General features: G+C 36.7%; 5 protein-coding genes across 5 annotated transcripts; 1 reads left to right on the forward strand and 4 right to left on the reverse strand.

Moving 5' to 3' along the window:
- The first annotated feature begins 41 nt into the window (after positions 1 to 41).
- LOC116138465 (uncharacterized mitochondrial protein AtMg00810-like) lies at positions 42 to 935 on the forward strand. Its single transcript, XM_031424179.1, has 3 exons — positions 42 to 119; positions 234 to 774; positions 829 to 935. The coding sequence occupies exons 1-3, from the start codon at positions 42 to 44 to the stop codon at positions 933 to 935; spliced, it is 726 nt and encodes a 241-aa protein (XP_031280039.1).
- A 3,531-nt stretch (positions 936 to 4,466) lies between these two features.
- On the reverse strand, positions 4,467 to 5,094 carry LOC116138466 (G-type lectin S-receptor-like serine/threonine-protein kinase At4g27290). The gene is made up of 2 exons (XM_031424180.1): positions 4,926 to 5,094; positions 4,467 to 4,867 (listed from the first exon to the last, which is right to left on the reverse strand). The coding sequence occupies exons 1-2, from the start codon at positions 5,092 to 5,094 to the stop codon at positions 4,467 to 4,469; spliced, it is 570 nt and encodes a 189-aa protein (XP_031280040.1).
- Positions 5,095 to 11,107: 6,013 nt separating this feature from the next.
- LOC116138447 (G-type lectin S-receptor-like serine/threonine-protein kinase At1g67520) lies at positions 11,108 to 12,813 on the reverse strand. Its single transcript, XM_031424163.1, has 6 exons — positions 12,782 to 12,813; positions 12,478 to 12,692; positions 12,179 to 12,389; positions 11,817 to 12,054; positions 11,553 to 11,700; positions 11,108 to 11,398 (listed from the first exon to the last, which is right to left on the reverse strand). Exons 2-6 carry the CDS (start codon positions 12,667 to 12,669, stop codon positions 11,108 to 11,110), a joined length of 1,080 nt encoding a protein of 359 aa, XP_031280023.1. The 5' UTR covers positions 12,670 to 12,692; positions 12,782 to 12,813.
- LOC116138468 (G-type lectin S-receptor-like serine/threonine-protein kinase At4g27290) lies at positions 12,771 to 15,100 on the reverse strand. Its single transcript, XM_031424181.1, has 2 exons — positions 13,972 to 15,100; positions 12,771 to 12,886 (listed from the first exon to the last, which is right to left on the reverse strand). Exons 1-2 carry the CDS (start codon positions 15,098 to 15,100, stop codon positions 12,771 to 12,773), a joined length of 1,245 nt encoding a protein of 414 aa, XP_031280041.1.
- A 4,997-nt stretch (positions 15,101 to 20,097) lies between these two features.
- LOC116138469 lies at positions 20,098 to 27,279 on the reverse strand. Its single transcript, XM_031424182.1, has 14 exons — positions 25,877 to 27,279; positions 25,511 to 25,660; positions 25,228 to 25,430; positions 24,912 to 25,122; positions 24,565 to 24,802; positions 24,293 to 24,440; positions 23,886 to 24,199; positions 22,184 to 23,421; positions 21,818 to 21,967; positions 21,535 to 21,737; positions 21,219 to 21,429; positions 20,872 to 21,109; positions 20,600 to 20,747; positions 20,098 to 20,506 (listed from the first exon to the last, which is right to left on the reverse strand). The coding sequence occupies exons 1-14, from the start codon at positions 27,150 to 27,152 to the stop codon at positions 20,192 to 20,194; spliced, it is 5,043 nt and encodes a 1,680-aa protein (XP_031280042.1). The 5' UTR covers positions 27,153 to 27,279; the 3' UTR covers positions 20,098 to 20,191.
- Between the last annotated feature and the right edge of the window lie 93 nt (positions 27,280 to 27,372).

The following is a 27,372-nucleotide window of genomic DNA, read 5'->3' on the forward strand; positions in this document are numbered from 1 at the left end:
CCCCTGTGGCTAAGTTTACCTCTATTCGGCTGTTTATCTCTATGGCAGCTACTTATGATTGGCCTTTGCATCAGCTAGACATCAAGAATGCTTTTCTTCACGGCGATCTTCAGGAAGAGGTATATATGGAGCAACCTCCTGGGTTTGTTACTTAGGGGCAGTATGGGAAAGTATGTTATCTTTGCAAATCTCTGTATGGTTTAAAACAAAGTCCTCGTGCTTGGTTTGGAAAGTTTAGTCAGGCTGTTGAGAGATTTGGTATGCTGAAATGTAAAACTGACCATTCTGTTTTCTACAAACAATCTGAAACTAGCATCATTCTTCTAGTTGTGTATGTGGATGATATTGTCATTACTGGGAGTGACAATCTGGGTATCACATCTCTTAAGTCTTTTCTCCATACCCAGTTCCACACAAAAGACATAGGGATATTGAAGTATTTCTTAGGGGTTGAAGTTACAAGGAGCAAACGAGGTATATTCCTCTCTCAGAGGAAATATGTGCTCGACTTATTAACTGAGACAGGGAAATTGGGGGCAAAGCCATGTAGTGTTCCGATGGTTCCTAATGTGCAGCTTACGAAAGATGGTGAACTATTTGGAGATCCTAAGAAATATAGAAGATTGGTCGGGAAGTTAAACTATCTTACGGTGACTCGTCCAGATACTGCATATTCAGTAAATGTTGTCAGTCAGTTTATGGCCTCCCCAACAGTTCATCATTGGGAAACTTTGGAGCAGATCTTATGTTATTTGAAAAGAGCCCTTGGACGCGGTATATTATATGCCAATCATAGTCACTCTGATATTGAATGTTTCTGATATGCAGATTGGGCAGGTTCCAAGGTAGATAGAAGATCCACATCAGGCTATTATGTCTTTGTTGGAGGAAATTTAATATCATGGAAGAGCAAGAAGCAGAATGTCGTGTCATGATCAAGTGCAGAGTTGGAATATAGGGCTATGGCACAAGCTGTTTGTGAAATAATGTGGATATATCAGTTCCTGACTGAAATAGGCCTTGAAACTTCAGTACCAGCGAAATTACGGTGTGATAACCAAGCGGCTCTTCATATTGCATCTAATCCAGTGTTCCATGAACAAACAAAACACATTGAGATTGATTGCCATTTTGTCCGTGAGAAACTACAACAAGGTCTGATTTCCACTGGGTATGTGAAGACTGGAGAACAACTGGGAGATATCTTCACAAAGGCTTTAACTGGGATTCGAGTTGATTATCTTTGTAACAAGCTAGGTATGATTGATATCTATACTCCAGCTTGAGGGGGGGTGTTATAGATGTATATGACTTCCTAGATGATGGGGATCACATTAAAATCCTTGATTACAGGGATCACTTCTATCCTAATTTAGATTGATCACCTACCTAGTTTAGAATATTACAAGTGTATATAAATATGTATCCTTTTAAGCTATGAATAAGAAGTGTGAATATTCATTACGTTTATTTTACAGTTTGCTTCCAAATCTAAATGATGTTAAAATTTATATTTATATGTTCAGCTTGAGCGCTGAAGTTAGTTGATTTTGACAACTATTGTTACTGCTTTTCACATGCAAATAGGACTCTTTGGAGTTACGAAGTATTCCAACGATCGTCTTGATGGATGAATTTCGGTTGAGCAACATTTTGCTTCTATAAAATATTTCAAAGCTTCATCATTTACCAGGACACTTAATTCTGAAGCTCATGGAAATATTACTTTTACTTTTATGATCTCTACAAGAGTTGGGGAAGTGCTTTTGATTTTCATGGTTGTTGATACTATGAGCTCTATGAAATTCTCTACTAACCAATTTTTCACTCTTCACACTAATGGAATTTTTACTGTTGGGCTTCGAATTTTTTTCTTAACCTAACGTTGTGAGAAAGTTGTTGATCTTTTTCTTTTAATCTTATATGGGGTTTTACTAATTTCAAACTTGAGGCTGTAGGAAAGAAGGCAGAAGAGTAGAAATTGGTTAATTAGGATGTTTATGGATACCATTCGTTGTCTGTTGTTGATTCAGATGCCCAAAATATGGTTAGAATCATGTTATGTTCGTCTCATAAGTTTTTCATTCATCCCTCTGCTGTTGTGTTCATGTTATTTTTTCTTGCTTTCAAGAAGTTTAGTGGTAGTATTTCTTTGTCTTGTATTTTGTTCTTGTAATTATTTTCTCTTTTTATATTTCACTTGTTGATGCTTCGTTTTCTCAATGCTTTAGTATAATTTTTCGTCGAAATATAAGCATGAAGCCATTTTTCAAGCAACAATGAAAGCTCATGACTTTTCTTCTTATAATGCTTAGAATATCTTATTATGTTTTACCTTGTAGATTTTTATTGTAATTTGTAATCTGGGAAGCTGCTGGAGGACAAGAATTCTTAGATTAGTATGAAAGCTGAATTAAAAATTTTAAGTTAAAAACTTCATANTAAGGATATTGAAGTATTTCTTGGGGGTTGAAGTTACAAGGAGCAAACGAGATATATTCCTCTCTCAGAGGAAATATGTGCTTAACTTATTAACTGAGACAAGGAAATTGGGGGCAAAGCCATGTAGTGTTCCGACGGTTCCTAATGTGCAACTTATGAAAGATGGTGAACTATTTGGAGATCCTGAGAAATATAGAAGATTGGTCGGGAAGTTGAATTATCTTACGGTGACTCATCCAGATATTGCATATTCAGTAAGTGTTGTCAGTCAATTTATGGCCTCCCCAACAGTTCATCATTGGGCGGCTTTGGAGCAGATCTTGTGTTATTTGAAAAGAGCCCCTGGACGCGATATATTATATGTCAATCATAGTCACTCTCATATTGAATGTTTCTCAGATGCAGATTAGGCAGGTTCCAAGGTAGATAGAAGATCCACATCAGGCTATTGTGTCTTTGTCGGAGGAAATTTAATATCATGGAAAAGCAAGAAGCAGAATGTCGTGTCACGATCAAGTGCAGAGTCGGAATATAGAGCTATGGCACAAGCTGTTTGTGAAATAATGTGGATATATCAGTTCCTGACTGAAATAGGCCTTGAAACTTCAGTACCAACAAAATTATGGTGTGATAACCAAGCGGCTCTTCATATTGCATCTAATCCAGTGTTCCATGAATGAACAAAACACATTGAGATCGATTGCCATTTCATCCGTGAGAAACTACAGCCAGGTCTAATTTCCACTGGGTACGTGAAGATTGGAGAACAATTGGGAGATATCTTCACAAAGGTTCTAACTAGGATTCGAGTTTATTATCTTTAATATATATATATATATATATATATATATATAAGCGACCACAATTATATTTCGACGTTGTAGACTTTTAGCTATGAAATACATTCTACGTTGAAAAGTTTTGTCGATGACTTTTACGTTTCATCGCTAATAGTTTCAAGTGATAAAATATAAAGTACCATCGTGTTATACTTTAAATGACACATACAGAGAATACGTTGCTATTAGCTTTAGGCGACAACAACACATATTTTATCGCACTACATGTTCGGCGACAAAACGTCACATTTCGTCACTGTATACGTTAAGCTATGCATACAATTATAATGTTGCTATTAACTTTATGCAACAAAAATGCACATTTCGTCGCGGTATATTGTAGGCGAGCAAAATTCACATTTCGTCGTGGTATACGTTAAGTGACACAAACACACATCTTGTCGCGGTATATGTTAAGCTACAAAAACACACATCTCGTCGCGGTATATGTTAAGCTACAAAAACACACATCTCGTCGCTATATATGTTAAGCTACAAAAACACACATCTCGTCGCAGTATAGAGTAGGCGACACAATAGAGAGTACGCTGCTATTAACTTTAGGCAACGACATTTAATATTTCACCGGTAATTAGTTTTAGCGACGAAAATGGTATAGGCGACAATTTTTTGGTTTGTCGCCAAATTTAGCGACGACTTTTAACAAATTGTCACCTAAAATCAAGCGCGACATGCTTACCGCGACGATCATGGCGATGATTTTTTTTCGTTGCTAAACATATACCGCAACAATTTCTAGGTTTTTAACAACAAAAAAATTTGTAGCTAAAAACCCTTTTTGTTGTAGTGTTTGTAACAAGCTGGGTATGATTGATATCTATACTCCAGCTTGAGGGGGAGTGTTATAGATGTATATGACTTCCTAGATTATAGGGATCACATTAAAATCCTTGACTATAGGGATCACCTCTATCCTTAAAATCCTTGATTATAGGGATCACTTCTATCCTAATTTAGATTGATAACAAGTGTATATAAATATATATTCTTTTAAGCTATGAATGAGAAGAGTGAATATTCATTACGTTTATTTACACTACTCAAGTCTGATTGAAAACACAGACCTCTCTCTAAAACTAGTAAGGCTAAAATGCATTTTGTTTCACTATGTAAACAAGAGCATGTACACTGCCTAATAAACTAAAACATACCTTATTCTGAAGCTCACATTCTTATGTATACATCCATTCCGTTTGTTATTTTCTTGATGTCAATCAAGTCCCCAAACCACATCAAATAGCCGCTGCCTCCTCCAGTTACATCAGAAATAGCATAATTTCTACAAGAACAGTTCTTCAAACACTTGGCGTCACTATCTCTAAGATTCATACTTTCGTTTGGTGAGACCTCTAGAAAGTCAGGCAATTTAATCCCAGAAAGCTTCATAAACTTGCCTTCACTTTTGCAATCAAATCGATAACTTGTCACAAATGTTTTAGGCCAAGTCTGGTTGTGCTGTGATTTGAGCTTAAACCCCTTCAAACACTCGCAAAGATGTGTCTTGTTATTGCTGCAATCGGTATTAGTACCACAATTCCCATAATGTCCACAGGGATCAGATGGCCCTGAGTACACAGCATTCACTGAGAGCTCCTATCTTTCATATTAGCCGCTGCATAGTACCTGGTTTGTTTAGTTTTAATAACATGATAGTTGGGTTGTTGTAAGACTTGTATGTGTAACAAATCTCATCCTGATTATCAACCAGAATTGGTTCAATACTCATGTCTGGATCCGATGAAATCAATCCAAAGTAAATTCCATTCCATGGTCCACTACGAGCCAGTCTCATTAATCTCCTGTATATAGACAATGTTGGGTATAAATGTCACACAATATAGAGATATAGAAATTGGAGAATTGAAAACTCAATCTCACAACACAAGAATTAAGTGGAAACTCCAAAACCGAGAAAAACCATTGTCGTTCAAGAAGATTACAATCACTCACATTCTCAATAATTTTCTCATAAATAATTACACCNGAATTATTTGAATAAAAGATTGTTGTGTATAATCCGAGGCATAAACTCCTCAGAGTGATATATATATCTTTCTTGATCTGTAATGTTGATTCTAGTTGTCGTTGGAACCTAGTTTTATATGATTTGAGTTGAATATGTTTTAATTTTTAATGACAGATTAGGTGGCCTAGTTTCTTCATGTTATGAGAACCAAACTAGAGTCTTGGTTTTAATATTTTTTCTTAATGTTTAACTTTTACTTATAGTTAGATTCACACCGAATGTCTCATTTCCTTTTAGGCTATTTAAGTAATTATATGACAACGTTTAATCCATTTCTGTTTAAATCTACAAGTAACTAATTACAAGATCTCTAGTTTCACTAGACTTGATATGATATGTCTTTTCTTCTACAATAATTGTTAATTTAATATTTGTAAAAGAGGCTTCTTTATCGCCTTATGTTGTGGTATATCTTCCCTTCTTTGTAAAGTACACCTTTTTAATTTTTGAGTACAGTGCAGAAGATGAGCCACTTAGAGGAACAAGATAGACTCAGCAGTTAGGTTGTTCAAACTTTTAGTAGCCAGACTTTACAGAATTTTACTCGATTTAGAGAGTCAAACTATTTATCAACAAAATTTTAATTTGCTAAATTATTTTGCTCATGTGGCTCACTCCTTTATTATAACTCTTGGTGTTCTTATGTTTTGAATTGTCATCATTTTAACCCTATGATTGAAATGAGTGGTGGAATGATGGTAGAACTATAGTTTAGAAACCACTTGCGACGACATATGAAATAGGATGCTTCAAGTTGGTTGATGGAAATTTTTCACTGTAAGTTAACCATTGAAATGATTCGTTTCCCCTTNATGTTCGACCATCAGTCACTAAATTAGATCCCAAGTCATTAAAATGTGTCTTTCTTGGTTATTCTCGACTTCAAAAAGGATATCGACGTTATTGTCTAAGTCTTAATAAGTATCTTGTTTCCATTGATGTTACCTTTCTAGAAGAAACACCATACTTTCCCTTTTCTCCTACAGATTGTCTGAAGGATGATGATAATGATGATTTGTTAGTTTATACCTTCACTTCCCCTGCACCAATATCTGAACCGGCTCCTGTCTCTGACCCTATCACTATTCCTACGCTTCCTACATCAGCTCCTATCTTTGATCCTGCTCCTGTCAGAGTCTACTCTCGTTGTCCACCTCCTCCTGTTTCATGTCCGGCACTAACTTCTTCGTCATCCGATCCAGTTTCAAGTGATGATCTTCCTATTGCATTGCGAAAAGGTAAATGACAGTATACTTATCCTGTTTCTTCTTGTGTTTCTTATGATCATTTGTCACATTCATCATACTCCTTTATTGCTTCCCTTAATTCTATTACTATTCCTAAAATTGGTCATGAAGCCATTTCTCATCTTGATTGGCGTAATGCAATGATAGAGGAAATGAATGCCTTAGATGACAATGGTACTTGGAAATTGGTAGATTTGCCTTTAGGGAAACAAGCAATTGGATGCAAATGGGTGTTTACAGTTAAAGTTAATCCAGATGAGTCAGTTGCTCGACTAAAAGCTCGTATGGTTGCTAAAGGATATGCTCAGACTTACGGAGTTGATTATTCTAATACTTTTTCCCCTGTGGCTAAGTTTACCTCTATTCGGCTGTTTATCTCTATGGCAGCGACTTATGATTAGCCTTTGCATCAGCTAGACATCAAGAGTGCTTTTCTTCACGGTGATCTTTAGGAAGAGGTATATATGGAGCAACCTCATGGGTTTGTTGCTGAGGGGGAGTATGGGAAAGTATGTTATCTTCGCAAATCTCTGTATGGTTTAAAACAGAGTCCTCGTGCTTGGTTTGGAAAGTTTAGTCAGGCTGTTGAGAGATTTGGTATGCTGAAATGCAAAACTAACCATTCTGTTTTCTACAAACGGTCTGAAATTGGCATCATTCTTCTAGTTGTGTATATGGATGATATTGTTATTACTGGGAGTGACAGTGTGGGCATCACATCTCTTAAGTCTTTTCTCCATACCCAGTTCCACACAAAAGACTTAGGGATATTGAAGGATTTTTTAGGGGTTGAAGTTACAAGGAGCGAACGAGGTATATTCCTCTCTCAGAGGAAATATGTGCTCGACTTATTAACCGAGACAGGGAAATTGGGGGCAAAGCCATGTAGTATTCCGATGGTTCCTAATGTACAGCTTACGAAAGATGGTGAACTATTTGGAGATCCTGAGAAATATAGAAGATTGGTCGGGAAGTTGAACTATCTTACGGTGACTCGTCCAGATATTGCATATTTAGCAAGTGTTGTCAGTCAATTTATGGCCTCCCCAATAGTTCATCATTGGGCGACTTTGGAGCAGATCTTGTGTTATTTGAAAAGAGCCCCTAGACGCGGTATATTATATGCCAATCATAGTCACTCTCATATTGAATGTTTCTCAGATGCAGATTGGGCAAGTTCCAAGGTAGATAGAAGATCCACATCAGGCTATTGTGTCTTTGTCAGAGGAAATTTAATATCATGGAAGATTAAGAAGTAGAATGTTGTGTCATGATCATGTGCAGAGTCGGAATATAGGGCTATGGCACAAGCTGTTTGTGAAATAATGTGGATATATCAGTTCCTGACTGAAATAGGCCTTGAAACTTCAGTACCAGCGAAATTATGGTGTGATAACCAAGCGGCTCTTCATATTGCATATAATCCAGTGTTCCATGAACGAACAAAACACATTGAGATCGATTGCCATTTCATCCATGAGAAACTACAACAAGGTCTGATTTCCACTGGGTACGAGAAGATTGGAGAACAATTGGGAGATATCTTCACAAAGGCTCTAACTGGGATTCGAGTTGATTATCTTTGTAACAAGCTGGGTATGATTGATATCTATACTCCAGCTTGAGGGGGAGTGTTATAGATGTATATGACTTCCTAGATTATAGGGATCACATTAAAATCCTTGATTATAGGGATCACTTTTATCCTAATTTAGATTGATAACAAGTGTATATAAATATGTATTCTTTTAAGCTATGAATGAGAAGAGTGAATATTCATTACGTTTATTTACACTACTCAAGTCTGATTGAAAACGCAGACCTCTCTCTAAAACTAGTAAGGCTAAAATGCATTTTGTTTCACTATGTCAACAAGAGCATGTACACTGCCTAATAAAATAAAACATACCTTATTCTGAAGCTCTCACATTCTTATGTATACATCCATTCCGTTTGTTATTTTCTTGATGTCAATCAAGTCCCCAAACCACATCAAATAGCCACTGCCTCCTCCAGTTACATTAGAAATAGCATAATTTCTACAAGAACGGTTCTTCAAACACTTGGCGTCACTATCTCTAAGATTCATACTTTCGTTTAGTGAGACCTCTAGAAAGTCAGGCAATTTAATCCCAGAAAGCTTCATAAACTTGCCTTCACTTTCGTAATCAAATCGAGAACTTGTCACAAATGTTTTAGGCCAAGTCTGGTTGTGCTGTGATTTGAGCTTAAACCCCTTCAAACACTCGCAAAGATGTGTCTTGTTATTGCTGCAATCGGTATTAGTACCACAATTCCCATAATGTCCACAGGGATCAGATGGCCCTGAGTACACAGCATTCACTGAGAGCTTCTCTCTTTCATATTAGCCGCTGCACAGTACCTGATTTGTTTAGTTTTAATAGCATGATAGTTGGGTTGTTGTAAGACTTGTATGTGTAATAAATCTCATCCTGACTATCAACCAGAATTGGTTCAATACTCATGTCTGGATCCGATGAAATCAATCCAAAGTAAATTCCATTCCATGGTCCACTACGAGCCAGTCTCATTGATCTCCTGTATATAGACAATGTTGGGTATAAATGTCACACAATATAGAGATAGAGAAATTGGAGAATTGAAAACTCAATCTCACAACACAAGAATTAAGTGGAAACTCCAAAACCGAGAAAAACCATTGTCGTTCAAGAAGATTACAATCACTCACATTCTCAATAATTTTCTCATAAATAATTACACCCAAGAGAATTTCCCACACAGCTTTCTAATTCTCACTTTCTTCTTGGGATACTTAAAAAACCATAATGAAATCCCCCTATTTATAGCCTTCAAGAGTAAACCCTTGCCACCCATTTCACTTGGCCATAAAGTGATTGCTTGCCGAACCATGACCACATACTTGCTTGGCTACCACTTAGCCGCTCGGCTAAATCTCCACCACTCTTTAAAAAGCTTTGGCTAACTCACTTCTATGGTCATACTTGGGCTTAGATAATAGTCTAATTCAACAATATTTTAATTAACCAACATGTGCAATTTGCACAACAAATAATTGAGGTAAGATGTTAATGCCAAATCTGAAAGTATAACCTCCAAGGGATGGATCATCAGCACTCTTCCATGATGTTAAGTATATCTCCAGACCAGTCTTTAAGTCCGAACCCAACTTCATTCCTGGTAATAGATTGTCTGATGGATAGTCAAAGCTCTGCCACCTCATAACTTTCAGAAATATCCACGCTGAAATTATCCCAAAGAACAAGGTTTCCAGTGTCTAAGAGTTGTGCCACTAGATGTTCAACTCTTCCATGTTAAAAGTTGAATTTGTCCCACATTACTTGGTTGGTGGATTGTTATTAGAAATTCAATTTGTCCCACCATCAAGTTGGTTGACTGTTATAGAGTATATATGTGATTAAATTCACTCTTCTCTCTAGTTAGCTTTTGGGGTGAATTCTATCTAAGTATATTCTGATGTCACATTAACCCTCATTATTCTCAAAGTCCAATGAAATATATATACAGTAGAACCTCTTTAAAATGATATTTTATATAGGAATAATCTCTATATAGTCATGAAGAATTTCACATTGTAATAAGTTATCATTTTTCTAGGTCTCGTTTTAAGGAACTTATCTCTACATAGTTATAATTATATGTATATTACAAAAAATATATACTATCTTACATTAAAGATTTAAGATGAAATAAAATATTTATCTAAAGTTGTTTGGGACAATGATTTATGCTTTAGAGTTGTTACCATATCTTGTGGGTTCATAATAAGTCACTAACATGGATACCTTCTTGTTAAAGCTAAAATATTCCTAGCTTCTCAAGCATATTTAAAACTCCTTGACAAGAATCTTTTGGTATTTCCATATTATCATCTTCAGGATTATCTCCTTCCTTAACTTGTCTAATTTCAGTAATGATTTCTTCTTCAGTTAAAATATACCCGACTTATTGCTCATTTAGATGATTAAGAAAGACATTAATATCCATTTGATTAATGTAGTGAAATTGTCGAATTTGATCACTCTATTCTACAATGACTCTTTGATATTTATTCCCATACTATCCTAATGCTACTAAAACAATGAATTGAAATCCTAATATTACTAAAACATGAATTGAAATCCTAATACTACTAAAACATGAATTATAAAATTAAAAATTAAAATAATAATTTTTTAATCAAAAAAATAATTATTATAATTATACATCTATCAAGTTATAACATCTTCATAATAATAAATTAATTACATTGGTCCCAACATTATAACTACGTAGAATTTTTGGAGGCTAAATCATGTAATTCTAGATAATCCCTGTTACATGTCCACTTGTCCCTTGCCCTAACCAAACAAATACACAACAGAATGATGGAAGTTATGAAATTGAAAATTATATTCTTGACTCCTAGTCCTAGTTATCTGTTTCTTTTCTTCTTTGAATTATTAATTTTTACATCAACTTCAAGCCTTCTAAGCACCGAATATACAAATCAGGAACTGCGGTGAAGCCTTCTATCGAGCTTCCATTTCTGTGATTGTTATGTCATTCATTGAACAAGCTTGGATTAAATTTTGAGAAATTCCCACATGAAAAAAAGCTGGCTGCTTGGGAGAAGGTAAAACAAGAAGCTCATTGGTAAGCATTGAGACTACTTCTGACATGGTTGGTCTATCGGCTGCTTTCTCTTGCACACACAGAAGTGCAACATTAATGTATCTCAGAAGACTTGGATATGATGCTTTGTTTTCCAGTACAGGATCCATCAGATCCAAAGCCTTGTCATCTCTCCATAGTTTCCACGCCTGAAAAAAAAAAAAACCACGCCTGAAAAAAAAAAAAAAAAAAAAAAATAGAACCTTTGAGGTGATCAAATTCTTAACATTTCCAATCCAATTATGCACTTCTTATAACTCAATATGTTTGGAGGAAAATAAATGAAACACAATTGTCACCTACATATCCAAGAAGATTATGAGAGCCACTGTGGTAGAAGCCTGTATTCTTCTTGCTGCTTACTATCTCCAAAAGCAATACTCCAAAGCTATACACATCAGATTTTATGGAGAAGAGGCCTTGTAGTGCATACTCAGGGGGCATATAACCACTGAAATTCACCAGTTAATCAAATATTTTACTATCTTGAATACATAATGAAAACACTGGTAGAAAATTAAATCTTGCAAGGATTAGAAGTAGTTTCAATAATAATAATTTGCTTACAATGTTCCAACAACCCGTTGAGTATTTGCTTGTATCTCATCACCAGCAAACATTCTTGCCAAGCCAAAGTCAGATATTTTGGGGTTCATGTCATTATCTAAAAGTATATTACTAGTCTTCAAATCTCTATGAATAATTCGAAGCCTGGAATATTGATGAAGATACAAGAGTCCTTGAGCTATCCCGTCTATAATCCTAACCCTTATTGTCCAATCTAATACACCCTTTTTTCTTGGATCTGTTGCAATTTATCAAAAGATCAAACATATGATGTTACTATGAAAGAAATATTCTCATCATAAAATTTTATATCATATAGTAAGGTAGGGAACATGTGTTCTATTATGACAAAAAATACTCACCGAAAAGGAATGAATCCAAGCTTTTGTTAGGCATGTATTCATAGATTAAAATGTTTTCTCCTTCCTCCATACAGCAACCCAAGACTCTAACAAGGTTCCTGTGTTGGAGCTTGGCTATAAGCAAGGTCTCATTTTTCAACTCTTCTAGTCCTTGCCCTGAATACCTTGAAAGCCTTTTCACAGCAACTTCCTGTCCATTAAGTAGTTTTCCCTGCAATGGAACATCCATAATCTCAAGAATCCGCTTTAATATTGCAATTAATTCAAGAGTACTTTGTTTAAAGTGATGAGAGTACTACCTTGTAGACAGGTCCAAAGCCACCTTCTCCTAGCTTATTTTCTGGGGAAAAGTTATTCGTAGCAGCGGATACACTTGCAAAGCTGAACAATGGCAACCAAAGATCCTTACTCTTACCTTTTCCAGTACTGTCTCCATCACAGAGTTCATTAGCACCAGTCCTCATGGTCATACTTGTATCAAATAGTAGCATATCCTCGCTTTTCTTAGTCTCCTCTGTTTTTGCAAGACCAAACTTGAAATGTGAGTGCTAATGCTTGTTTCATATGCATATGTATAAGAGATTGGTGCAAATTAGAAGTTACCTTTCTTCTTCAGTTTTCTCCTCCTATAACAAAGGAAGTAAAATGCAGGAAGAAGCACCATCAGAGAAACAACTATTACAACTGCCAAAAGCAGCTTCTTCTTTCCTATATCCAAAATATGTCATTGTAATCAAAGGAAGTCATTCGAAAGAAAATAAAATTCCTTGCTTTTTTTGCCCGCAAAAGTATACACGGACCTCTTTCCTGATACAAGGAGGCTAAAGTGCATTGTGATTCACTATCTCAACTCGAGTTATTTTGGATAAAACTTTAGCATAACATAGAAGTGAAATAATAATAATAATAATAATAATAATAACACTGCATAATAAAAGAAAGCATACACTACCACATTATGCATTTCTAGCTATGGTGTTCATTGTATATAAAAATATGAATTTGTTTAACTAAATGGTTTAGCTATAAATGCAATTTTTTGTAGCTTATCATAGCTAAAAGTGACACAGCTAAAAGTGCTTACGTAGCTAACAATTTATATTTTTTGCTATGGATGAGATTAATATGTAATTAAAAACTTAGAGTCTATTTGTTTTATTATTCTTATCATGTACTCCTACCCAAAATACATATTTGTTTTCCTATTCTTAAAATCCACTTCTATTATATTCAACTATTTTTAAACCCCCTAGATTTGTTAATTTAACTAAATACTCCCAACAAAAAAAGTTTATAAATTGACAAAAAAACATCCCCACTCACCCACATTTGCCAGGTTCCGACCACCATTGCCGGAAGATGGTCGAAATATGGCATAATGACACATTATCGGCTGAATCTGGTCAGTAGTGCGTCAATCTAGCCTTTTTTTACCAGATCCACAGCCAAAGATCTAACCATTGACGGTCAAATCTTTGGCCACATCTGGTCGTAGATCTGGTCTTTTCCAGCCGGTTGTGTGCCATTACGGTGACTTTTGGCCACCCTTCAGCTGTGGCAGTTGGTTGTCGGCATTTAATGGGTGGGTAGGGGTATTTCTGTTAATTTTTAATGTTTTATTATAGGGGGTATTTAGTAAATTAACAAACTTAGGAGGTTTTTTTGAAGTTTAAATCCTATCTCGTAATAACATCCAACTCATCTTTTTCAACAATACTACTCAAAATAATAAACCAAACACTACCTTAAGCCAAACAAAAATAACACTGCATAATAAAACAAAACATATATACCTGGTTTACAAGCTGGCATTCTTATGTATATATCCATTCCGTCGGTAATTCTCTTGATGTCAATCAAGTCCCCAAACCACATCAAACAGCCACTGCCTCCTCCAGTGACATTGGAATTTGCATAAGCTCTACAAGAACAGCTCCTCAAGCACTCAGCCTCACATTCCTTCAGATTCATACTCTTGTTTAATGAAACCTTGAGCAAGTCAGGCAATTCAATCCCAGAAAGGTTCACAAACCTATCTTCACTTTTGCAATCTAATGCAGAATTTGTCACACATGTTGTAGGCCATGTCCCATTGTACTGTGATTTGGGCTTAAACCCCTTCAAACACTTACAAATAGGTGTCTTGTTAATGCTGCAAACGGTATTAGCACCACACTTCATATAATATTCACAGGAATCCTCAGCTGGCTTTGAGAACTCAACTTTCCACTCAGAACTCCTCTCTTTCCATATTAGCCGCTGCATCTTACCTGAATAGTTGAGTTTTAATAACATAACGGTTGGGTTGTTGTAGGACTCGTACATGTAATAAATCTCATCCTGATTATCTTCCAGAATTGGATCAAAACTGAAGTTTGGATCCGAAGGAATTGACATAAAGTTAACTCCATTCCATGGTCCACGACGGCTAAGTTTCACTGATCTCCTGTATAAAGATAATTGAGGTAAAATACTAATGTCAAGTCTGAAAGTATATTCTCCAGGGGATGGATCATCAGCACTCCTCCATGATGTTAAGTGTCTCTCCAGACCGGTCTTCAAGTCCCAGCCCAACTTCATACCTGGTAATAGAGTGTCTGATGGATAATCAAAGCTCTGCCATACATAACTTTCAGAAGTATTCATGCTAAAGTTGTTCCTAACAACAAGGTTTCCAGTGTCTAAGAGCTGTGCCACTGGATTTTCCATTCTTCTGGATGTGTTTGAAGACCAGATAATGCCCTCTGTTTTGTTAAGAATAACAAGGCTTCCATCGTTGCAAATGGTTAAGACTCCATGTGGCTCGATAATTGGGTTGTTTCTATTAGCGACCCACACAACCGTCTCGGCGCTCTTCTTGTACCATATTCCCAGGTACCTATTCTTTGATTTCCCTGGAGAGAAGAAGCCTAGCTCAAACATTTGGGATTGTGAAACCAAGGTCTCACCATCTTGAATGAATTTGCCTGGAGTAATGGTATCAACTGCTAATAACAACTTAATGCTTGAGAAACAAATGAAAAAGGTAAAGAAGCAGAAGAAGGGTACACTCTCCATTAACATGTACAAAGGAAAATGCCTGAAAAGATGGCATATATTCCCCGAATGGATTATGTGAACGCAACCTTTGACATGAGTAGCAAAAGAAAAGGACAAGCAGATATCTTAGAAAATATGACATCTTTGTCCATTGAAGTGTTTAATGTTTCTATGCGGAAAAAATCCTGATGGCATTCACCATCGGAAAAGAGATTCTGCAATGAGACTTAATTTTCAACGTTGTACTCAAAAGTAAAACTGATCCCCTATATTTAGAAGTGTTTTTCCGCGTCCACTAACATGGCTATGCACCTAAAGTTGTTTCGTATCTCGTAAATTTAGAAGCAGTGCACGTACACACTTTCCTTCATCTATTCCATGTTTTTTCTAGCTTAGATTTTCAACATTCCATTTCATTAACTGTTGCTCAGCGTGTAACTGCTTGCTTTTCCAAGTCTTATTTTTCTTTTTCTCTTTCTAAATCTACTCACAAGTCTTCAAGATTTGTGAGGCACGACAGGATAGGCTTCGACTAAGTTTTTGGGACAGAATTTAACTCAATTATGATACAATTTGGACACAAAAATATTTATTATCATTCAACATAATATTCATAACTTTAAATATATACAAAATTAATTAAAATATTTTTAAAAACATTTATCCCAATCCCATTCTTTAAAAACTAGCCACAAACAAAGGATTGGACTAATTTTTTTAAACACAGTCTAATCCCATCATTTATATCTAGCCCTACAGGTACACTTGTGTATAAAATTTCAAATTTCATAATAAACAATCCATCACTATTTAGCAGTTAGCACTACTATATTTGTAAGAACCAGTTGTAAATTTGCAAACCTGTTTCTCAGTTCCCTTTTCTAGATTGAAGTTTAAACGCTAGAATGTGGGTTGTGGATCACGTATTGACTCAGGTCTTCCAAAATGATTAGCTAACGAATTTTACAAATTCTGGCTACCATGCTGGTCAGTGGGATGGGCACGTTCCCCGCCCTGACCCAGCCCAAACGGTGTAGAGATTCCCCTGATTGGGGACCAGACAGGCTCAAGCCCAAAAGCAATCCCTGAAATCGAGGCTGGGCCGGGTACAAAAATTCCCTTGTCCTGGCCCAACCCACTCTGGTCCCAAATTGGCCCTGCCCCCACCCACCCCAGTAAATTGTATTATGTAACAAGACACAATTTAGTAATTTACTATTGTAAAAAAAAAAAAAACACATTTATCAAGAAATTACCACTTTAATAATTAATTGTTTCACATTTTTAATTGATCAAATTTAAATGTGATTATAATAATAATTATAATTGTGAGAACATTGAGTGAAACTATATACAAATGGGTAATAAATAATAATAGAGATTTTGTCTATATTAAATATGCATATATAAATTACTTAATATATATGCAAATGATTAAATGTTAATATATATGTTATATTATTGAAATAACTTGTAAATGTCATATATATATGGGATTTGGAGTTAGTAATCAAACAAGCCCATGGCACCTACATTGTCAAGAGGTGAACTTTTGTGCCCTACTAGGCGAAGTATTTAATAATAATAAGGCAAGAGATCAAGCTAACACACGTACGACGGGGGTTGAATGCACACCGAAGGTTTACACTGAAATTTTGTACTGAAAGATGTGTCACCTAAGTCAAACGCAACCACGTAGCACATTACCAACTATTCTCCGAATGAACAGTGGTTCATCAAATATGGATGATTATTGGACGACCGTTCATTTTGAATAGACTCTCGTCCATTCGAAAATAACAATGGACTTCCGTCCATATAATATAGACAGGAGTCCATTTACTATGAACTGGCGTCCACCTATAATGGACGTCCGTCCACAGTTTAAATTAAAACAAAAATCATGGATGCCTGTCAGGCTTCTCTATTGCACAAAAAAAATTTTAAAATCTTTTCTTCAAACTCCTCTTCCTCATCTAGCTCTTCAATGTCATCCTGCTTTAAGTTTGGTTTTTCAGTAATAGGATTCTTTGAAATTACTTCGCCGTATACCTTTAAAAGATTTACAAGGCCTTAAANAGGAACCTTTTCAAAATACGGTCCGGATTGCTCTCTTATACACATAGATGTGTAATAAGTCCATGCTGTGTCTCAGGAACCTTTTCAATACGGTCCGGATTGCTAGCTTCCGTTCATAGTTTTGCTACAGATGATACACGAGGAATCTTTTTATGGTGGTTCTTCCTTCTAATGACCGGCATATCTATGATTCTTTTCTTCCAGATGAAGCAGCAGGCATCGGTCCGTAGAACGTATAAAAAAGAAATGGTTGTGGCGCGAAGTACTCTTGTGCATCTACGTCACTCGGCTCGCGCGCAACCCCGCCCCGTTATGTTATGGAAGAATTGAACTTCTTGCTGGGCTGGTTATTCAGAGCCAGCAATTGGCTGCCGGATTTCGTCCTGCAATGAGGCAGATCGCTTCGGGGGGTCACTGTGGCGTGGCTGAATGTAGAGCAGTCCGCCCCTACAGCTTTTGATCAGTAGATTATTTAGAACTTCGGAAGATGGTCAAGGTACGAAGTGACAAGCCACTGCGCTAGATGCGCATGTGGTCGTAGTAGTCGGCTCGTCGCTACTTTTATCCAAAGAATAAGGCCTATGAGCTCTCTGTTTGGAGACAGAACAACGTGAGAAGTTCTGAGTCGTATGAGAAAACTAGCGGTTTGGGGGAAATAGCGATTTATCAATAACATAGAATAAACAAGCTTGCTTGGCAGACTGGAAGATAAAGGCAAGCAGCAACATAGAGTACCTTGACCTGCTCGCTGGGGACATAAGGATTGACATGTGCCGAGACAGCTGTCCCGCGGATTAAGGAATCCGCAAAGGCTAATGCCATAAGACGAGCAAGACTAAAGAAAGAGAAGATCGGTCCTCGTCCACTCGGAAAGCTTTTTCTCATCATAGGGGGACGGAGACGGTTAGTCAGCATTCCACTACCAACGAGCAGCAAACTCCTTGCGACTCTAATTGAGAAAAACCCAACAACGGCCACCCTCCCTAGGTGTAAGATAATAGGGCTTGATGCCTAGCGGCTTCCTTTTACGGGTTGTCTACCGATCTCACAGGTTTACACCTTTTAGGAATGAATGCTCCACGAGTCGTGATGCTTTGATTGTCGTCTTTCGAATTAAGGATTTGTCTGGCTAATAAACATCATCCTTCAGTCCGCGCCGGCATTCCAGAACGAATTCTTATCGCTTAGCACAAGCGCTAACCCTGACAAGGCCCTACATCGCATATGCAGTTGGAGTGGTTAGTCGATTCATGCAAAATCCAAAGAAACCTCACTTTCGACGAATATTGAGGTACATGAAAGGGGTTCCTCCTTGACTATGGTCTTCTGTATAAGAAAGGAGAACAGTGTAAGATAGTTGGCTATTGTGACGCCGACTATGCTGGTGATCACGACACGCGTNTTTTTTTTAATAGGGATGCTGGTGCAGCTGGTCTATATATTATCGACAGGCATCCATGATTTTTGTTTTAATTTTAACTATGGATGGGCATTCATTCTAGGTGGACGTTCGTCCATAGTAGATGAACCTCCGTCCATATAAAATGGATGGGACTCCATTGTTATTTTCGTATGGACAAGAGTCTATTTAAAATGAACAACCGTCCAATAATCATGGACGCTCGTCTATATTTGATGGACGGTCGTTCATTCACGAAATAACTGTTAATATGCTACGTGGTTGCGTCTGACTCAGCTGACATGTCGTTCGGTGCAAAATTTCAGTATAAAACTTCGGTGTCCATAGCATTATTATTATTATTATATTAATTAATAATAAATTATGATAGTTATTTATTTAGAATTTATCTTAAATTCTCTTTAATAATTTGATAAGAGATTTCAAAAACAATTATATCTTAAATAAACATAATCTATCATTTATCAAATAGACATAGTGTATCATTTCATAAAAGACATTTTTTGATAATTTGATAAGACTTAAGGGACTTTATAAAAAACAAAAAAATAAAATAAAAATTTGGATATAAAAAAATTTGGATTTTTTTTTAATATTTTTTGCAGGGAGTTTGGGGATTCCCCAAAACCCCCGTTTGAAGATTGGGTCGAGTTCTGGGATTCCTATCGGGCCAGATTTGGAGAATCCCCTTAAGCCTTCAAAGCTGACCTCGGGACAATGGTCCCTGGCCCATGCCATCCCTATCAGCTAGTGCTAATAACTTAATTAGATCTAGGAAGTGAAATATTAAGTATGACCAATGAAATGGTCTCTGAGCAAGTGGTTAGGTGCCATGTTTATGTGATTTATATTTTCTTGTGCTTGAGATGCTATGTGTTAATAATATGTAAAAGAGCACACGAAAAGATAAGCAACAAGAGATATTCATAGGCATTATATTTCATCATGCTAGAGATGTATTTCACATTGTGTACAGGATTTGGAGTCACTTTGGATCATCTTTGTCCAGAGAAGCACAGTTTGACATTCTGCAATGATGTTATCAGTGACAGTGTCAACTAAACTGTAGACCAAAGAAAGAAAACCAGCAACCAAACAAATAAATAAAGACATATCATTAAATAGTACAAGGTTGGCCTTGGCCCATGATGTTAAATTTCAAATGGAAGTTCTTTTCAGCTGCGACCTTTTCAGCACAATAGTGTTGACTACTGACTATGCACTCTTGGATCATTATTGACCATACAATTCAATCCTAGGAATAAATATTTTAGTATTCAATGTTCATGATGAGAAAGATCAAAGACAAACACACAGAGTCAAGCACCCAAAACACATTTGAGTTCAAAAGATATTTCTATATATCAATGTGGTATCCGTATTTCTCTTAAACTGAACTGTATGTATAAATTTAACTCAAAACACATACACAGCAAAATATATACACTCTCTATCGATCATGAAAGTACTAAATGCTAACGGGCTTCCATAATAGTAACAGTTATATCGTTGATAGAACAATTCTCTGGCCTACCGCCATCGGGGGACAACTTTGAATCGGCATTACTTCTTATGTGCGCAAAAGCAGGTTGTTTTGGAGAAGATAGTGTTGCAGTTTCATTCATAAGCATGGAGACTACATCAGACATAGAGGGTCTATTTTCTGCATTTTCCTGAACACAAAGCAGCCCAATGTTAACATATCTTAGTAATATATGTCTGGAGGCTGCTTCTTCTAATACTGGATCCATCAAGTCCAATCCCCCGTCACTTGTCCACTTATCCCATGCCTTACATCCACAAATGAGAAATTACATCAGTAAAAATCAGTTGAAAAGAAAATAATTTGACATAACAAAACTGAGTCTGCTTTTGTTACTTACAAAACCCAGAAGATTGAGGCAGTCAGCCTGATAAAAACCAGAATTCTTCTTGCCGCTAATAATCTCCAGTAACAACACCCCAAAGCTAAAGACATCAGATTTTATTGAGAAGACACCTTCAAGGGCATATTCTGGAGACATATATCCACTGCAGTTCAAAAATCATTGGGATAATTAGTAAATTCATTATAATAATTTCATGCATAACTTAAGTAAAGTGGATTTTAATGTTGCACATAGGAGTCTTAAATTCAGTTGCACCATTTACTTACTAAGTTCCAACGATCCTCTGTGTGTTCGCTTGTAACTCATCCACTCCAAATATTCTTGCCATTCCAAAATCAGAAATTTTAGGATTCATGTCTTTGTCCAACAAAATATTACTAGCTTTCAAATCCCTATGAATAATTCGCAATCTAGAATATTCATGAAGGTAGAGAAGTCCTTGAGCAATCCCTTCAATAATTCGAACACGTGTAGTCCAATCTAACAACTTACGTTTCTCAGGATCTGATAAGCAAATGAAAAAGATATGAGCCAAGAAGTAAGTAGACCCCAAAAAGGAAAACACCAATTATGTACAATCAAATATAAATACAAAACTGTGAGATTTACAAACCAAAGAGAAAGATATCCAAGCTCTTATTTGGCATGTACTCATAGATCAGTATCTTTTCATCTTGTTCGATACAGCAGCCCAAAAGTCTAACAAGATTTTTGTGTTGGAGCTTGGCTATGAGAACTGCTTCATTTTTTAATTCCTCCCATCCTTGTCCAGATCTTTTTGAGAGCCTTTTCACAGCTATTTGATCCCCTTTCAACAGTTTTCCCTGAAACATTACTTTCTTCATTAACTTGACAAAGTTTTACTTTGAAACTCTGGCACCAATTACTAATCAGCTTTAGTATTGCTGCTGAGGACAAAAAAATCTTACTTTGTAAACAGGTCCGAAACCCCCTTCACCAAGCATGTTTGTGAATGAGAAATTATCTGTTGCAGCAGAAACACTTGCAAAACTGAATAATGGCAATTTAACGTCCTTTCTACTACTACTTTCTCCAAGCTTCTTTACTTCAGTAAGCTCCGCATGATCATCATCTAGCCCCATGCCAACATCAAATGACAAAAGATCCTCCCCTGAACGTGTGAAGAAATCAATATTATGGCATTAAAGAAATAACCATATACAGCTTAAACCATTCTGTGAGAAGTTTTACCTTTGCTTCTGATGTTTCTCCTCATATAAGGAATCATGATACCTACAATGACCATTGCCAGAGACAGGATAGGTATGACAATTATCCATATATGCTTACTGCTTCCTTTATTCTCATTTTCTGTAGAAGTCCCACTGCTTGAGTTTGTGCCTATAAAAGAAAAACAAAGAAGCACATCAAAAAAGACAGTCTAGAAGAATTCACCACATAAAAGGCACAGATTCATTGACAGGAGTTGAGTCCTCAAAAGATGTATTAAAATAATAAGGAAACAGAAAAACAAAAAGAACCATTAATTCAAGAACAACTTAAGTACTCCAGCTTCAAAGTGAAAGAATAGCACTATGAATTATAAAATACACATACCCAGTTCTGAAGCAGGCACTCGTATAAAGATATCCTGTGTCCCCCTGTTCTCAACGAGCTTTCTGATATCAACCAAATCCCCAAACCACACCAAACAGCCACTGCCTCCACCAGTTACATTGGAATTAATATAAGCTTGGCAAGAACAGTTATTCAAGCATTTGGCCTTACATTCCACAAGACTCATACTCTCATTCAGAGAAACATCTATCAAGTCAGCCAATTTAATCCCATCAAGCTTTATAAACCCATCTCCGCCTTTACAATCCAAGGGCGAACCTCTCACACACCCGTTAAATGAAGTGTGGTTAGACTGTGAATTGGGCACAAATCCCTTCAAACACTCACAAATTGGAGTCTCGTCAATGTTGCAAACACTGTTAGGCCCACAATGCCCATAATGTCCACACACATCTTCAGGCGCAAAGTACACACTATCCCATCCAGTACTTCTCTCGTTCCATATTTGCCATTGTATCATACCAGAATTATTTACTTTTAATAGCATGACAATGGGATTGTTAAAAGACTCGTACCTGTAAGTATACTCATCTTGATTAGTCACCACAATTGGTTCAAACAGCAAGTTTGGCTTCGTAGGAATGCCTCCAAAGAAAGCTCCATTCCATGGTCCAGTCCGAGCAAACTTCTCTGATCGATTGTAGATTACCATTTCAGGTAACAAATCAATTTCGAGTTTGAAAGTATAGTCTCCAAGAGATGGATCATCAGCGCTTCTCCATGCAGTTAAATAACGATCAAAACCCGCCTTCAAGTTCCAACCCAACTTCATTTCAGGTAACAATATGTCTGTTGGGAAGTCAAAGCTTTGCCAAAGATAGCTTTCAGAAGCATTGGAGCTAAAATTATCCTTAACAATAAAGTTTCCATTGTCCAAAAGCTGAGCCACTGGATTTTCTAATTTGCTAGAAATGTTTGAAGACCAGACAGTCCCCTTTGATTTATTGAGAAGAACAAGGTTTCCATCATCACTAATAACTAAACTTCCATTGGTATCAAGAATCGGATTGTTTCTATTCGCAACCCACACAACTGTCTCAGGGCTCTGCTTGTACCATATTCCCAAATACCTGTTCTTTGATTTTCCAGGAGAGAAGAAGCCAAGCTCAAACCTTTGGGCTGAAGAAACCAATGTGTCACCATCCTGGATGGACCCTTCTGGAGTTATGGTATCAGCTGCTAAAAACAAGTTGATTATTGTGAAAAAGATGAAAATGCTAAAGCAGTAGTGGAAGAAATGAAGGTTCCTCTCCATTGTTGAACTAACTTGATCTGCCAAAGAAAGAAAACCAGCAACCAAACAAATAAATAAAGACATATCATTAAATAGTACAAGGTTGGCCTTGGCCCATGATGTTAAATTTCAAATGGAAGTTCTTTTCAGCTGCGACCTTTTCAGCACAATAGTGTTGACTACTGACTATGCACTCTTGGATCATTATTGACCATACAATTCAATCCTAGGAATAAATATTTTAGTATTCAATGTTCATGATGAGAAAGATCAAAGACAAACACACAGAGTCAAGCACCCAAAACACATTTGAGTTCAAAAGATATTTCTATATATCAATGTGGTATCCGTATTTCTCTTAAACTGAACTGTATGTATAAATTTAACTCAAAACACATACACAGCAAAATATATACACTCTCTATCGATCATGAAAGTACTAAATGCTAACGGGCTTCCATAATAGTAACAGTTATATCGTTGATAGAACAATTCTCTGGCCTACCGCCATCGGGGGACAACTTTGAATCGGCATTACTTCTTATGTGCGCAAAAGCAGGTTGTTTTGGAGAAGATAGTGTTGCAGTTTCATTCATAAGCATGGAGACTACATCAGACATAGAGGGTCTATTTTCTGCATTTTCCTGAACACAAAGCAGCCCAATGTTAACATATCTTAGTAATATATGTCTGGAGGCTGCTTCTTCTAATACTGGATCCATCAAGTCCAATCCCCCGTCACTTGTCCACTTATCCCATGCCTTACATCCACAAATGAGAAATTACATCAGTAAAAATCAGTTGAAAAGAAAATAATTTGACATAACAAAACTGAGTCTGCTTTTGTTACTTACAAAACCCAGAAGATTGAGGCAGTCAGCCTGATAAAAACCAGAATTCTTCTTGCCGCTAATAATCTCCAGTAACAACACCCCAAAGCTAAAGACATCAGATTTTATTGAGAAGACACCTTCAAGGGCATATTCTGGAGACATATATCCACTGCAGTTCAAAAATCATTGGGATAATTAGTAAATTCATTATAATAATTTCATGCATAACTTAAGTAAAGTGGATTTTAATGTTGCACATAGGAGTCTTAAATTCAGTTGCACCATTTACTTACTAAGTTCCAACGATCCTCTGTGTGTTCGCTTGTAACTCATCCACTCCAAATATTCTTGCCATTCCAAAATCAGAAATTTTAGGATTCATGTCTTTGTCCAACAAAATATTACTAGCTTTCAAATCCCTATGAATAATTCGCAATCTAGAATATTCATGAAGGTAGAGAAGTCCTTGAGCAATCCCTTCAATAATTCGAACACGTGTAGTCCAATCTAACAACTTACGTTTCTCAGGATCTGATAAGCAAATGAAAAAGATATGAGCCAAGAAGTAAGTAGACCCCAAAAAGGAAAACACCAATTATGTACAATCAAATATAAATACAAAACTGTGAGATTTACAAACCAAAGAGAAAGATATCCAAGCTCTTATTTGGCATGTACTCATAGATCAGTATCTTTTCATCTTGTTCGATACAGCAGCCCAAAAGTCTAACAAGATTTTTGTGTTGGAGCTTGGCTATGAGAACTGCTTCATTTTTTAATTCCTCCCATCCTTGTCCAGATCTTTTTGAGAGCCTTTTCACAGCTATTTGATCCCCTTTCAACAGTTTTCCCTGAAACATTACTTTCTTCATTAACTTGACAAAGTTTTACTTTGAAACTCTGGCACCAATTACTAATCAGCTTTAGTATTGCTGCTGAGGACAAAAAAATCTTACTTTGTAAACAGGTCCGAAACCCCCTTCACCAAGCATGTTTGTGAATGAGAAATTATCTGTTGCAGCAGAAACACTTGCAAAACTGAATAATGGCAATTTAACGTCCTTTCTACTACTACTTTCTCCAAGCTTCTTTACTTCAGTAAGCTCCGCATGATCATCATCTAGCCCCATGCCAACATCAAATGACAAAAGATCCTCCCCTGAACGTGTGAAGAAATCAATATTATGGCATTAAAGAAATAACCATATACAGCTTAAACCATTCTGTGAGAAGTTTTACCTTTGCTTCTGATGTTTCTCCTCATATAAGGAATCATGATACCTACAATGACCATTGCCAGAGACAGGATAGGTATGACAATTATCCATATATGCTTACTGCTTCCTTTATTCTCATTTTCTGTAGAAGTCCCACTGCTTGAGTTTGTGCCTATAAAAGAAAAACAAAGAAGCACATCAAAAAAGACAGTCTAGAAGAATTCACCACATAAAAGGCACAGATTCATTGACAGGAGTTGAGTCCTCAAAAGATGTATTAAAATAATAAGGAAACAGAAAAACAAAAAGAACCATTAATTCAAGAACAACTTAAGTACTCCAGCTTCAAAGTGAAAGAATAGCACTATGAATTATAAAATACACATACCCAGTTCTGAAGCAGGCACTCGTATAAAGATATCCTGTGTCCCCCTGTTCTCAACGAGCTTTCTGATATCAACCAAATCCCCAAACCACACCAAACAGCCACTGCCTCCACCAGTTACATTGGAATTAATATAAGCTTGGCAAGAACAGTTATTCAAGCATTTGGCCTTACATTCCACAAGACTCATACTCTCATTCAGAGAAACATCTATCAAGTCAGCCAATTTAATCCCATCAAGCTTTATAAACCCATCTCCGCCTTTACAATCCAAGGGCGAACCTCTCACACACCCGTTAAATGAAGTGTGGTTAGACTGTGAATTGGGCACAAATCCCTTCAAACACTCACAAATTGGAGTCTCGTCAATGTTGCAAACACTGTTAGGCCCACAATGCCCATAATGTCCACACACATCTTCAGGCGCAAAGTACACACTATCCCATCCAGTACTTCTCTCGTTCCATATTTGCCATTGTATCATACCAGAATTATTTACTTTTAATAGCATGACAATGGGATTGTTAAAAGACTCGTACCTGTAAGTATACTCATCTTGATTAGTCACCACAATTGGTTCAAACAGCAAGTTTGGCTTCGTAGGAATGCCTCCAAAGAAAGCTCCATTCCATGGTCCAGTCCGAGCAAACTTCTCTGATCGATTGTAGATTACCATTTCAGGTAACAAATCAATTTCGAGTTTGAAAGTATAGTCTCCAAGAGATGGATCATCAGCGCTTCTCCATGCAGTTAAATAACGATCAAAACCCGCCTTCAAGTTCCAACCCAACTTCATTTCAGGTAACAATATGTCTGTTGGGAAGTCAAAGCTTTGCCAAAGATAGCTTTCAGAAGCATTGGAGCTAAAATTATCCTTAACAATAAAGTTTCCATTGTCCAAAAGCTGAGCCACTGGATTTTCTAATTTGCTAGAAATGTTTGAAGACCAGACAGTCCCCTTTGATTTATTGAGAAGAACAAGGTTTCCATCATCACTAATAACTAAACTTCCATTAGTATCAAGAATCGGATTGTTTCTATTCGCAACCCACACAACTGTCTCGGGGCTCTGCTTGTACCATATTCCCAAATACCTGTTCTTTGATTTTCCAGGATAGAAGAAGCCAAGCTCAAACCTTTGGGCTGAAGAAACCAATGTGTCACCATCCTGCAAGGACCCCTCTGGAGTTATGGTATCAGCTGCTAAAAACAAGTTGATTCTTGTGAAAAAGATGAAAATGCTAAAGCAGTAGTGGAAGATATGAAGGTTCCTCTCCATTGTTGAACTAACTTGATGGTCTCGCAAAATATTGCATGAAATTTTGTTTGTTAGTTATTCAGAGAAGAAGGTTTGGCTGCAACTTGTTATATAGAGAAGACTTCTCACTGTGATGAGATCTGATACAAGATCTTGGAGAAGGGAAAGTGAAGAAAATAGGCAGACTACCGTGGAACACATCATTACTGTGGATAACTTTTAGATACCCCTAAACTATTGC

This window comes from Pistacia vera, unplaced genomic scaffold, assembly GCF_008641045.1.
Source record: "Pistacia vera cultivar Batoury unplaced genomic scaffold, PisVer_v2 Contig341, whole genome shotgun sequence".
Classification (NCBI taxonomy): domain Eukaryota; kingdom Viridiplantae; phylum Streptophyta; class Magnoliopsida; order Sapindales; family Anacardiaceae; genus Pistacia; species Pistacia vera.

Bases quoted from the DNA above. Each gene is read 5' to 3' on its own strand.
- LOC116138468 (XM_031424181.1), bottom strand. From the start codon at position 15,100: ATGTTTGAGCTAGGCTTCTTCTCTCCAGGGAAATCAAAGAATAGGTAC. The intron at 12,887-13,971 runs GTATATATGTTT...TTTTGGATATAG, and splicing joins AATGCCAGCTTGTAAACCAG to GAAAGAAGAAGCTGCTTTTG.
- LOC116138466 (XM_031424180.1), bottom strand. From the start codon at position 5,094: ATGAGACTGGCTCGTAGTGGACCATGGAATGGAATTTACTTTGGATTG. The intron at 4,868-4,925 runs GTACTATGCAGC...CTGTGTACTCAG, and splicing joins ATTAAAACTAAACAAACCAG to GGCCATCTGATCCCTGTGGA.
- LOC116138469 (XM_031424182.1), bottom strand. From the start codon at position 27,152: ATGGAGAGGAACCTTCATATCTTCCACTACTGCTTTAGCATTTTCATC. The intron at 25,661-25,876 runs GTATGTGTATTT...TTTCTTTTATAG, and splicing joins AGTGCCTGCTTCAGAACTGG to GCACAAACTCAAGCAGTGGG. The intron at 24,441-24,564 runs GTAAGTAAATGG...TTTGAACTGCAG, and splicing joins CAGAGGATCGTTGGAACTTA to TGGATATATGTCTCCAGAAT.
- LOC116138465 (XM_031424179.1), top strand. From the start codon at position 42: ATGGCAGCTACTTATGATTGGCCTTTGCATCAGCTAGACATCAAGAAT. The intron at 120-233 runs GTATATATGGAG...TGGTTTGGAAAG, and splicing joins ACGGCGATCTTCAGGAAGAG to TTTAGTCAGGCTGTTGAGAG. The intron at 775-828 runs GTATATTATATG...TCTGATATGCAG, and splicing joins GAAAAGAGCCCTTGGACGCG to ATTGGGCAGGTTCCAAGGTA.
- LOC116138447 (XM_031424163.1), bottom strand. From the start codon at position 12,669: ATGCTACTATTTGATACAAGTATGACCATGAGGACTGGTGCTAATGAA. The intron at 12,390-12,477 runs GTAGTACTCTCA...GTTCCATTGCAG, and splicing joins GCTTTGGACCTGTCTACAAG to GGAAAACTACTTAATGGACA. The intron at 12,055-12,178 runs GTGAGTATTTTT...AAATTGCAACAG, and splicing joins CTTGGATTCATTCCTTTTCG to ATCCAAGAAAAAAGGGTGTA.